Here is a 13,783-nt window from a genome sequence, read left to right as displayed (position 1 = left end):
GCAAGAAGACCTCCTCAGGTAGAAACTCTATTGTAATATCTATGAATGTAACTACTTTATGTCTTTGTTGCTCTTGTGGCCATGTCACTCTTGGAAAAGAGATTTTTTATTTCAATGAGTTTTTTAAAGGCATCTACCACAAATCTGCCCGGAGTGCAGCGCAGCGCCACAACTTAGACCTGTTTTGAGCTAGTGTAAAGTTTAGTCTGCTTTTGTGCCAATGTCCTTGGTCTGCCAAAACACCCAGAATAGTGCAGCACGGACTGCCAATTTCCCAAACATACACGTGTGCTGTCTATAAAACTAAAGCCCAAACCCTTCAAACCAGAAGAAGACAAGTGAGCATGTGACTTGGGTGAAGATCTTGAGTGGAACAGAGCACGGTTGTCCACAGCATCCATCCCCTATGGATGGCTTGAGAAAGGAAAACCATCTGGAGACTCTAGCATCGAATATTAAGGATGTTTGTCTGATTTACTCCGCCTATTTAGAAGTGTTTGGACAACTTGGCTGGGAGATTGGAGCTTTAATTAAAGATAATATCAAGAACTAATATTGCCCCTAAGACCTTGGCCTCTTCACAGTACAACAGTCATTCTGCTCTCTCGGTGAGGCCATGCCCTTTTAAATGAATCTAGTTACCATACGATTTTCCTTGCTTTCTCTCTGCTGATGCCAAGAGCAACGCAGACTTTTTTCAGACCCCAAACCTACCAGGGGGATGGTCTATTGATACTGACATAAGACAATATATCCTCACTTTATTTATTAGTGGTGGGCTTTCATCTAAAAATATCACGGGCAAGGAATAAATCAGAGTTTTCAACAGCAGAACGATTAGGTCCGTACTTCTTTTAAAGGACTCCACAGCTTGGGAACACTGAATCCCAAAATAGATGCTGGGCTCATAAAGGCCTCCTTTCTTTGTAGTCAGCATACAGCAACAACATCTGCAGGGCAGTTTCTATGGGGGGAACACATTTGGGCAGGCTATCAAAGACAGTGGCGATCCCCTATGAGAAGTTGTAGGCGGAGGACTTTCTCTCTCTCTCTCCCTTCCTTCTCTTTCCATCTATCTACTTCTAAAAATCTGCTGCAATCAGGACAATGCTAATAAAAACCCATTAATATCACCTGTCGGTGCTATCTTTGGAAGGTCCAAAATGGGTAAATGAGAAAAGAAAAAAACTGACCATCTGGATCTACTTATGGCACACCATTGAAGGAGGAAGAAGATTTGGGTGACATAAATTGATTAAAGTCACATGCAATAAGCTGAGTTGAAAAACAATTTTTTGTTGTTATTATTATTGTTTTTGTACCATAGTCCCAGGTTTCTCCTGAGGTACAATATGCATTGCCATTAAACATTAATGTAATCTGATTTTCTCACTTTCTTTGATCATAAATATTATAACTACTAATGACTACTTATTAATCCATTTAAGCATTAAGCAATCTCAGACATGGATGACACAACAATAACGACAAACACATGTACCAAACACCTGCTCGATAAACTCCAGAAAAATATTAAATGGTCTTGAATTGAGATCGAACCCAGCAAATTCAGCAGCATCTTGATTGTCAAAGGTCAGTTTGCCAATGAGAGTTTTTTTTACATCAATGATGACCCCATACCAACAATTACGGAGAAGGCCATCAAAATCCCTTGTTGATGGTATATCGCAGACCACTGTCAGACATGATGCTCCAACTCTAGCAACCAAACAAAATGGAGGCCAGCTACAACAGTTTCTGAAGCGAAAGGCTTCTCTGAGGCAGCAGGAGTAGTTGGTCATGTCCAATATGGCAGTGGGTCTTGGTTTAGAGCAAGGACACCAACATTGCAAAATGAATGCCAGCACCTCGTAGTGGACGAGGTTCGCCACCGGGAAGAAATTGGATGGCGTGGAGAGGAGGAAGATCACATGGATGGAACATCAAGTCTAACAAAGTAAACTTCATCATAGGAGCCAATTATGTACTGCCATCTCCAACCAACCTACACTTCTGGTTTGTATAGGATCCATTGTGCTACCCCAGATACCCTCAGACACATCATGGTGGGTTGTAAGACCAGTCGTGCTCATGGAATATACACCTGGTGTCATTACATTGTATTCAAATATCCCTTCAAGTCACAAAATTCAGCTTTGCTGACAGAGTTATCAGATCCAGGTCCAAAAAGGGAAAACCGTGCCACAGTTTGGCTTTAGCCACAGGTGCTTCTACTAAACCAAAAAGCAAACTGTGGCAGGATTTTGACTTTCCAGACCTGGATTTGGCACCTCTATTTACAAAGCACTTTTCCACGCCCACTGGAATTGCAATTTGAATCACCCCCGATTTGTGCACAGCACTTACTACTATGTAAACAATCTTAAGGCGTTTCCAAACTTCAACGTACCACCGCACTGAAATCTAATGACGATCTGCCAAACAACAGACATACAGATTGTGGATCCTACAGACAATGGACGCTTGGTGTTTTGTTGCCCATCCATCCATTTCCAACACGACTTATCCTGTTCAGAGTCACAGGATCCTATCCGAGCTGGCTTCAAGGGAAAAACGTACAGACTCTCCCCACCTTACGAACGAGTTACGTTCCGGACGATCGTTCGTAAGGTGAATTTGTTCGTAAGTTGCTTCAGTGCTATATTTTGTATTATAATTTATGTTTAAAGCCTATATAAGTATATTGAAGGTTTATATAAGTATGTTTAAGGCTTGTACAAGTAACCTGCATTGGTTTGTACTGAAAAAAAATTAATAAAATGGAGAGAATACGTACAGTACTGTACTGTACTACGTATGTTAGAGAGAGAGAGAGCGAGACACACACACACAGTATGTACATGTACGTAATAAGATAAATAAAATGAAGTTTAACTTACTTTTGGAAGATGTACTCGATGCTTAAGGAGATGATGGAGGGGGAGGAAGAGGAGGATTTTATATCATGAGAGATTCTTCGTCGTCGCTGGAATCGGCTTCAAAAGTTATTTCCTGCTTCATGGGGACCGGCGTTTTCTTCCTCCTCCTCCTCGCCACGTTGCTCAGCCTCCAATGAGCTCTCACAGCGCCAAGCGTCGGTGTTAGCGGCGGAAAGAAGCACTACGCGCAATACAAAATCTAACTTACAGCATTTCTTTCCGAACATTTTTCGACATACTGTACGCACAGAAATGTTCGTATGTACCGTTGTTCGTAACTCGAATGTTCGTAAGTAGGGGAGCGTCTGTAGTCCACCATGAACTGGTCACCAGTCAGTCACACCAACAACCTTTTTTTTTAAATTAAATTTTTTTTTTTTTCCTGGAGAGCTCAGTATTGTTCATTCGGTAATTTTACCGATTTGACATGTCATCATTATTGCTCTCTCTTTTTTTTTTGTATGTGAAAACCTATTAAAAAATCCCATACCAACAACCATTTATATTCACATTCAACATTAACTAGAACTGAACCCATACTGCCCGCACACAAGGCAGACGAGTGTACCGCTACACCATCAGTGACAGTATGTTGTTGTTTATTTGCAACCAGTCCTCCTTCCATATTAGCAGGTCTTGAACCCGGCACTTTCCATTCCCTTTAGCCTGGCATAAACTCTTTTCATCAGATGAATGCATCTCATTCAGTGTTGCATGGCATGAAATGGGTAAATCATTAAATTACTGAACGTTCCCACTGTCTGATTTGACGGTTGATAGCCACACTTTCACTTTCTGTTTATAGGAAAACGCTACCAAGGCATAGACAGAGGACTAGGAAAAGAATAGCAGAATGGTGTGGTGGTAGAAAAAGGCACGGGGCAATGTGATGATAGTGTCTTCAAGTACACTTTGAACTGCTGAGCCGTCTAATTGAAACAGCATTGCTGCAGATCCAGCCGAGATTCATCCTCATTTTTATTTAGTTTTGTCTCAGCACACAGGAGTGCGTTTCACTCTCCACATGGCAATAAGTCATATCCTTGCCTTTTGCCCTCGACGTGTTGCCCATGTGTGTCCCCCGAGGGCCCCGCATGACTGCTGAGGCCCATCAAAACGAAGAAGGGTCTTGAGAAAAGGCAGCCTGAACCCCTTCTAGTACTTCTTCATGCCCCTCACCTTGGACTTGACTTCCTCCCCCCCTACTTAAGCCCCACACTTCCAGACACACATCTCCTTACCCCTGTATCTGAAGATTTACTGTTAAGAGTAGTGGCTGTCAGGAGGTTTGAAGCGTGCACTTTCTAATTCAAACAAATACTGAACCGGGGGTCACAGAATTATCATGGAGCCACAAGGTGTTTCAGATGGTTCACAAGTGTTCAGCAGGAGAGCGACGGAGGTGTAATCTGGTCCATATCTGAGCCCTCTAAAGCTTGTAAAAAAAAAAACTAATAAAGTGAAAAATAAGCAAATGGAGATAAACCTTTACCGTTATCTGGTGCCACTATCGAGGGTAAGCAGGTGGCTTGAAGATGTGCTGAAGCAAATTTCTCATTTCGCAGAAGACTGCTCAACGTTCATGTGCTGCTGCACGGGTCAGCAGGTTGCATGTGTAGGACAATATGACATCTCCTCTATGTCATGTACCGTATACTGTATATTGAACACGCACAGGCTTGCACACAATCGTGACAGTCACACTCCAGTTTTTGTTTTTTTACAGTAGTGCTAAGCTTTAACTGAATTCTACAATTTTCCCAATAAGAAGAGGGGTAATGTAAACATCTAACTAATCACATTAAAATTGTTAAAACACGAGCATGCCGTGCCAGATATATCTAAGTGACATTTTGACTTATTTCCAATGTACACTGAAAAAAGGAGTGATATTTTCTTGAAAAAAAGTTTTTTTCACTCAGAAATTTTGACTTTATTTTTCAAGGAGAGTTTTTTAGTCAACTTTACTTGTATATTATTAGTAGGCCTATAATTAAAAAAGGCACTCATTGGTTGGGTAACATAGCCACAACCTACAGGTTAGGAAAGGACCGCTCTCCCACCTGACCCATGCCACGTAGTCTACTCCATACTTCCAAAAGCAGACTCCAATCTGGTCTACTTTTAGAGGTATGAATATTTTGCTTGACACTAGGTTTATTCTTTTGTTTTTATTTTTTATTTTCATTTAATTTTTTTTCTGGAGAGCTCAGTATTGTTCATTCGGTAATTTTACCGATTTGACATGTCATCATCATTGCTCTCTCTTTTTTTCTTTTCTTTTTTGTATGTGGGTGAGTATGTGTGCGTGCGTGAGACACTAGGTTTATTCTAGTAGGTATTGTACATATCACTCCATTTTTTTTCAGTGCACTTACTCTGCGATACTTTTCCATCAGTATCAGGATGATACCAGGTTTTATTTCAAGGTATCAATGCTAATTTCAGCCAGCTTCTTGTCGCGATTTACGGTCAAGAACCAAAATGGATAAATTAGAAGTATAGAAAATAGTCATTAATTTCATACAATTTTAAGGAAAATGCTATATTGGGATTTATTGCTCTGTCTTTAATATTATCTATGATTTATGGCTAATTTTATGTATCAAAAGTGCTAGTGGTGTTGGTACTTGGTATCGGTATCGGTGAATACTCAAGAGTTCAGTACTCGATTGGTATTGGTCTGGAAAAAAAGTGGTAGGCCTATTGAACATTCCTATAGCTACTTTTAGGTTAGTCATCAGATACAGAATAGTGCATTAACCAGTCACGTGACAATACGGTACTGTATAGGCTTTAGGAAAAAATGTACACACTGTAAGGATACATATAAAAGGTATATATAGGACATGTGTCAAATTTAACAGTGTTTTTTGCTTATACTGTAGCTGTATCTGGCTGTTTTTGTCAGTCTAAAATATACAGTATGTCACATGACCAACTACAGTACGCTCAACAATTATGAATAAACATTGCGTACGTGAACCTAATGTTAAGGCTGGTCACGATACTGTCTATTGCAATAAATAAATAAATAAAGAAATAAAGAAAAATAAAATACAATAAAGAAAAAGAAAATAAACCATGTCGTTTTTCCACTATGCTGACCGCAATTAAGATGCTTGCAAGTTTAGACACCTGTGCGCACGAAGGCAGCTGCTGCGTGTGAGGTGCATGAATCCACGCCAAAAGGGAAAAGAGGATTTGGAGAGGATCACCGTTATGATCGAGGGAGGGACTACATGTGTGTATAATATTCCTGCTTCTTTCCCGCCGGGACTCGAACGGAGCAGGTAGAGCATCTCTCAAGTCTGCAGCGTCCAAACTCCTCTCAACACGGTCGGTAAGCTATTATTTTTTAAATCCATTTAGTATTGTTTACTGGAGAAGAAAAACACGTGGTTGATATTGTTTTGGGACTTGATTCATTTAACAGAAAGTGTCCGGTTTAAAGTTTCTCGGCACTTATTTTCTTTTTCTTTAAATTTTTCTTTCAGCCCTTTATTTAATTATTATTTTTTTTTTTTACTTCTGCTAGTTCCGACTGGTCACATCATCGTTAAGTACAATTAAAACATTCTTGGAATGGAATTAGAAACTGTTTTCCTTCATTAATTCTTTGGCGCCACGATTATGTGAAAAATGTTTTTATTTACTTTAATAACCGATTGCCGCACCTCAGCAGTGTCATGCAAATAAATGCCAGAATAAATGAGATTTGAGAAGTGATTTGCACATTGCTGTCCTCGTGACGCAAGTGACTCCGAATGAACATCTGTAAGTGTTGAGCGCTCTCATTCCGATATACAAAGGCTGTCAAAGCACACGTGGGGTTGCGCCTTTACGCTACTTTTTTTTGTTGTTGTTGTTATTTTTCTTTCTTTCTTTCTTTTCTTTTCTTTTCTTTCTTTTTTTTGTACCAAATGCATGCCTTTTTTTTCTTTCCAGTTTTGGCCATTTGATGGCTTCAAGAAAGCAGTGTCACAAATGAAAGCAAATTAGGCTATGTGGGAGGGGAGGAAGCCCAAATGAGAGGAGGTTCTAAACACGCAAAGCATCGCTTCACTGATGGGAAGTTGATGATTTACAACTGAGACACTTTGAGCGCAAGTACAAAGTTGTAGTCAAGGTTTATTTATTTTTATTTTATTTTTATTTTTTTAAGCACACTGTGACTGTACACAGCAAAATTGGCAGTGTTAATTCAACACGTACAGAGTTAAATGTAACACTTCAAAAGTGTTTATATTGTCTACACTATAGTTAAAACAACACTTAAACGATTTGTTTGTTTTTACACTGAAATTTAATTAAAACAACTCCGATGGCAGTTGAAATGTAACACTATAGTCAACATTGGTATGTGTTAATTTTACACTAAACTAGTGTCTAACCTTCAGCTATATTCGTCATTCATCGACAGGTGTTAAGGGGGTGATTAATCTAACAGTAGGTGATCAACTCTGTAGAAGAACACCATTTAACTCTGAAAAATGTTAAAATTACACTTCAGGAGTTAAAATCAACACCCCAAAATCCTGAAATATTAACACTCCAGTTTTTGCTCTCTAACATACTTGGTAGATAGAGTTGGAGTCCCTGGCTCTTTATCACCATTCCCCATACTACGGATTCAAATTGACTCTGCAACTGTAAAATGCCGTTTAAAACCATAAAATAGGCAATCAATTCATTGTAATGTTTATTATCATTATGGCAATACATTATTATTATTTTTTATTTTTTTTTTGAGGCAGCACAATGGAATCATTGAATACATGTTCAGACAGGAGTTCAAGGTTCAAATCTCCATTTAAACATCTCTGTGTGGTTGGCATGTGGTTCCCACATAAAACAAATTATACATGCTAATTTGTCCGGTGTTAATATGAGTGTGAGGAGTTGTTTGCCTATTTACATTGTAATTGGTGACCGGTCCAGGAAAAAGCACATAAATAAATAGATGGATACATAAATAAATAAATAAATATTTAAATAAATAAAAAAATTGAAATCATACAAACAAAGAAATAAATAAATACACATTTTTAAAATTGATAGGTGGATCAAGCAAATGAGGTACTAGTACCACAACTAGTTGACGACAGACACTAAGGTGGTCCAGTTGTTTGCACGTCTGACTCCCTATTCTAAGTATGTTCTTCCCGTGCTTGTGAGGACAAGTGAGGCAATCAGATGAAGACTGCGCAAGTCTAGTGCAAAGTCTAACTGCGTATGATGTTTTTTTCCCCCCTTTTGTTATTTTGCTACACTAACGCAGTTAGAAGAGGGCATCTGCCATCTTATGCGCCATTGTGGGACGGAACGCAGCCGACTCCCGGCCAGTCGAAGCGGCTCCCCTCATTCTGTTTATTAACCGGCGGTCGAGGTGCACACGGTGCTTGACATAGTCAAGGTCAGCTGGGATAGATTCCAGCACAAAGTTTATCGCAGCCATGTCTTGGAGAAATAAGAGAAAAGGATGCATGTCTTACAAAATCTATTTTCAAATCACTGACTGCCTTTCATACAATGATGAGATTTTCCAATGTAGACGTAAAATGTAGACTACGCTTATGGACTGAATAGGCCTTTGAGTGGGAATCAATCCAATGTTATGTGAACCACTACACTACCATTAGGATTTGGATTTCTTCTTAACAAGGGAAAACAGCTGATTGTACAAATCCCTTGTCTCTGTTCCTACCTCCCACTCATCGCTCACTGTTGCTCACACACACACACCAAGTGTAAACAGTGTTTGATTGATGACTGGCCTCACACTGCTTCATCCGTTGCTGTGTTGATCCCTTCAACAGGCCCAGCTTCTGCTGTCCACAGTGTCCGCGATGAGTTACTACGTGGATCCAGTTTCTTCCTATCCAGCCCTTCACCCCTGTGACCGTCTGGCTGCGATGGTAAGACCCCAGCCCCTTTCCCCCCTCTCATAAATTACCTCAGACTACCTACCACACAGCCAGATGGGAGTGTGAGGAGATAATTTTCCAGAATGTGATCTTATGTGTGTTTTTTCAACTCTGGATTATCTTTTCCTTGTTCTTTCTTATTTATGGCGGCATTCAGTATCCCTGCACGTGCAGATTTGTGATTTTGTCACAGATTTTCTTCATTGCCCACACACACTAGTCCGGGTTACACAATCACCTGCGCCAATATGGACTTCTCCTTCGGTGCTCGTGTGGAGGCCGACCAGCCTCCGACCTTGGACTAACTAGTCCAATTGGAGTCGGAGCATCTCTGCCGCTGCTTCGCTAAGCCACCATCTCAGTGAGCTGGATGCAGCTCATTCCAAATAATACAGAGTCAGAAGTAGCAGGGAACATTGGGATTCCTGGCGGGTGAGCGTTTGAAGGGTGCAGGCCAAGGAGCAGCAACACAAATGCCTCCATTTGTATGCAGAGCTTCAGCGCATTAGGATAAGAGACGGAGGTTATATGCTAATGAGAACCCCACACTGGCCTGATAGAAAACATAGAAGGTTAGGACAGCGCAGGTCCTAATTGGCTCAGGTGGCAGGGCTCGCCTTTGGAATTGAGGCGCTTGCATATGAGGGCAGATTTGGTCAGAAGGTGAATGCAGCACAAACTTGTTTGAATGGATGAGAATCATCAACAGACAGCAGAAGACGCCACGTTTGTTTTGTTAGCGTCTTTCAGTAGCCCGACAAACATTCAGTACAAATGATGTGTTTGGATGTTATTCTTAACCTTCACGCACAAGGGATTTATATTGTATTTTTATAACGGCCTGGTCATTTGTAGTGGAGGTCAAATAAATACATAAAAAAAAGTTTAAATGTGTATGTAAACTATTTTACTTAATAAATGATCTCATTTTAAAATGTTATTATTTATAAATGATTTAATCATAATTTCTTAAACATTTAACTAATAAAATAAACACATGTGACATATTGTAATATGTTTGATACCACTTTTATCCAGACCGATACCAGTACAAGTACTCATCTATTGAGTGGTCACCGATTTCAAGTACTGATACCACAAGCACTTTTGATACATGAAATATCCTAAAAAACTAAACAAAAACAAAAACAATGAAAGATAATTTTACAGACCTTTATAACCTAATATAGCACAATGTTCTATTCTTACAAATTTCTAGTTTATGATCGTAAAACAGAAACAAGAGGGCAGCTGCTAGTGGTATCAGACGCTGTCGCGAGTACCTATCCCTTGAAATAAGGCCTGCTATCGGCCTGCTACCGATGCCTGTTATAATAATAGTAATAATAATATTAAAAGTAATGTAATATTTCACAAATTTTACAATGTTTATTATTTATGTTTTTTTTTTAAATGAGATGCATTAAATAAAGAATATAGATAAATTAAATAATCATGTATGTTTTAACCAATTTTTTTGTGGGGAGGGGGGGGGGGCAGCTAAATTAATTTAACAACTATTAAAAGACTATGAATACTGTAAATGTTTAAAGAACTCAGTGGGCTGTATGTGATCTGCAGCCGTACTTTTTGGCACCCCTGCTCTAACCAGGCAAGTATTTTTTTCCCTCAGATGTCACAGTGATTGTTTATATGGGGGATGTAGCTCAGTGGTAGAGCGTGTGCTTTGCATGTACAAGGTCCTGGGTTCAATCCCCAGCATCTCCACTTTGGCCTGAATTTTCTAGTTGTGAAACGAATACAGCACAATTCTGCTCTTATCATGCATGTTTTACACAAGACTTCTGAAAATTAAACTCAATAAGCATCTGAAAAACCTACATGTTTTTTTTTTCCTTCTCTGTGATGCCAACACGTAAGGTCACCGTGGCAAAGGGGAAACATGAACATAACCAATGAACATCGGCTGCCCTGTAAAATATGAACAGAAGAATTAATTACATATTGGTCAAATTTTTCATCTTAAGTTAACCAAACTGACACATGTAAACATGCAGTTGAAATGATTACAAATACCAATGTTGGGCATCCACTTACCAAGCACATTACCAATGAACAACCACAATGCTCAAGATGTGTCCTTATGCTGCTTGCTGAGAGTTTTGTAAATCGTCCTGCAGTGTCCTCTTACTCAAGTATGTTTAATTGTAGACATTGTTATTCATTATCAGAGACTCTCTGTCATAATTCTTAGATAAACTGCCATAAAGAGACAATGAATGCAACATGTTAAACACTTGTTTAAAATAAATAATAAACAAAATATCCAAAACAAACCTAATTTAGTGAAATACTTATTTATATTATGATCATTGCCATACATTTATGAGTCATGCTAATTCAATTGTGACATCGTGTCATTAACCCCCTCACCCCAACATACACGCTAACCTCTGCATTTCAAGTTATTGTGTTATCTCAACTCCTCACTCAAATCCATCCATCATCACGCGGGCCTTCATGCATTCTAACTTTCGCCGTTGACTGACTGCACTGATAGGAGACAGTTGCATCCCACTTGGACATAAAAGGGTCTCATAAATTGCCCTACCATCCTCCACTCTGGTAGCCATCCATAAAGCTGGCCAGCTACTGATAAATTCTGCAGTGCTTGTACAGGGGGCGCTTATCAGATTGCCGGTCACTCTGCCAGCCAGTCCAAGTTGTATGCTGGATAATACACAACAATGATGCATTGCCTGGGGGATGTACAATATATCTCGTCTTTTAAATCATCTGATTTCTAAAAAACTGGTACGATAACTTAAAGTACTTGTATTTTGGTTCCGTTTATACATCAAAAGTGTCTAAACGCTCCCAATCCTTCCCAAATGCTTTTTTTTTTTGTACTGACAAATGACTAAATGATTTGGAACTGGAACTTTTTCCCTTTTAGAGGGTCATTGTGTGTTTAGACTATAGGCAATATTGTAGACATTTAGTTCCCAGTGTAATTTATTACAGCCAAGACAAGACTCTGCTAGGTAGAATTTTCAAGAGGTTCAGGAAGATTTGAGATCAACTTTGTAGGAGGAAACACTTTGTACTGTAGCCTAATGTTGAGGCACAGAAAATGCAGGTACACTGCCTTCAATGTTGGGAGAATAAACAAACAATAAATACTTAATTAGATTTGAATCTAAAGATGAGGTGACTGAGGTTAGAAAATACCCAATATCTCTTTTGTGGTGTGGACGGAATGTCACATTTTTCAATTGAGCAACATGGTCTCAGGTTTGTGAGATGCATCACACTCTGATGAGGAGGGCTGCAGTGAGGGTTCAAGATGGCAGCTTGATGAATGCAGTAGAACGACAACATCTGCAAAAGGCTGAGAAGTAGTGATGAGAAAATGAAGCTTCATGACACACTTGTAATATATATATTTTTTTTTTACCTCCTGTAGATGGTGCTGTTGGTTTAAAGATAAAGGCAAGTGCAATGTAAATTGCTTAAATTTACACTACACCTTTAAAAAATGAGTGCCATCTAGAGGAGTAAAACAATTCACATGTGCTTCATGAAGCTTTATTTCTTCATCATTACTGAGGCCACCAAACCAAACACAGTCAACACCTCATCTGCGCCTAAAAGTTCTGTCCATAAAGGTTATGAACAAAATCTTCTCTTACTGGAAGAAAATCTGACTTACTGCCGGCAATGTAGATATAATTTTACATAATAATATAAATTGATACAAAGAAGAAGATATTAACATTTTAATTTTAAAAATATCTAACAATATGTTCTCCATTATGTTTTTCAATGTTGTTTCGAATATGCAAATTCTGATTATACTGTACATTATAAAGTATTAAACACAACTCTCATCTCTTGGAGCTTGTTAGTGTCAAATATAACATTTTATTTATTTAAGTCTACGTTGACTTTTGTGGGAAAATAACTTTTCCCCTGTTCTCATTTCCCTCAAACAGAAGCGCCAACAATATCTATTGAGGCTTTTTGTTTGTTGACCAATGTGGGTTTAAATAGGCTAAAATGGTCAAGTGGCAATCTTTTGCTATCTTTTATATCCACAAAGAATTTCATATCCCTCCTACTCCGTCGTCAAATCTTGACTTCCCCTTGCAGCCTCTTATATTTTGGTGATAAGCTTCATAAACAATACAGAGAAGATAAACTGCCATGTCGCAAAACTCAATCATTTACTGTACCGCACTGTGTCTTTGGCCCCAGAGGCAGAATGGAGGTGTTGCTGTGGGGCCCCAGTTGAATTTCCCTGCCGTGGTCCAACCTCAGCAGCAGTACTACCCCTCACAGCCCTTCTACGCTCATGATGTGCCCCTGCAGGAGGTCCCCAGTGGGCATGACATGTGTCCCACAGGTAAGAAGCGGACATAAGCAAGCCCGTACACAACTATGTTTTTGTACTGATTTTAATAACAGATCTGTGGGCTATTCATATTGTTCTTGGGGCTAACTAGTACCCACTGGCACATAGAAAAAAAAAAATATATTTGATTTGATTTTCCAAGACAATGTACATTAATCAACAGAGCAAAATAGGCATCCATATTTGCACACTTTGTCTTTTCTTAGTCCATATTGTGCCCTCACCCTTACCGTGACAGCCGGTATTAGAGGTTATTAAAACCTTGAGTTTATAAAACCACGATAACTGTTCAAGTAATACATCTCCCATTGAGTCAGTCTAAACTGATTATCTTTATCTATGTCAAGGCATAATGAAAAAACCAAACAGCAACATCCCAATATGCGAATGACAGATTAAATTGCTCTGGTAATTGCCACTACAACAACATACAACATTTTAAAGACTGTTTTGGAATTACATCAGCGTTTGATGTTTTGGCAAAAACCAAAACTGAAATGAAACCCAGTAGCATCTGGTTCAAGTTAGGGGAACACTGCGGC

At 39.1% G+C, this 13,783-nt stretch overlaps 1 protein-coding gene and 1 non-coding gene across 2 annotated transcripts in view; both read left to right on the top strand.

Annotated features, from left to right (window-relative positions):
- Window positions 1–6,228: 6,228 nt before the first annotated feature.
- Window positions 6,229–13,783, top strand: part of ets1 (v-ets avian erythroblastosis virus E26 oncogene homolog 1) — a 49,291-nt gene continuing 41,736 nt past the window's right edge. The window contains exons 1-3 of the mRNA XM_077566429.1: window positions 6,229–6,282; window positions 8,759–8,857; window positions 13,085–13,232. Of these exons, the coding sequence (XP_077422555.1) occupies window positions 8,789–8,857; window positions 13,085–13,232 (217 nt within the window). The 5' untranslated portion in view covers window positions 6,229–6,282; window positions 8,759–8,788. The remainder of the gene's footprint in view (window positions 6,283–8,758; window positions 8,858–13,084; window positions 13,233–13,783) is intronic.
- Window positions 10,523–10,594, top strand: trnaa-ugc (transfer RNA alanine (anticodon UGC)). Its single transcript has one exon. It is a non-coding gene; the product is annotated as a tRNA-Ala (tRNA).

Source organism: Vanacampus margaritifer, chromosome 5 (genome assembly GCF_051991255.1).
Source record: "Vanacampus margaritifer isolate UIUO_Vmar chromosome 5, RoL_Vmar_1.0, whole genome shotgun sequence".
In the NCBI taxonomy this organism is placed as follows: domain Eukaryota; kingdom Metazoa; phylum Chordata; class Actinopteri; order Syngnathiformes; family Syngnathidae; genus Vanacampus; species Vanacampus margaritifer.
Note: the sequence above shows the minus strand (reverse complement) of the source record. Positions and strands in the feature narration are given on the sequence as shown.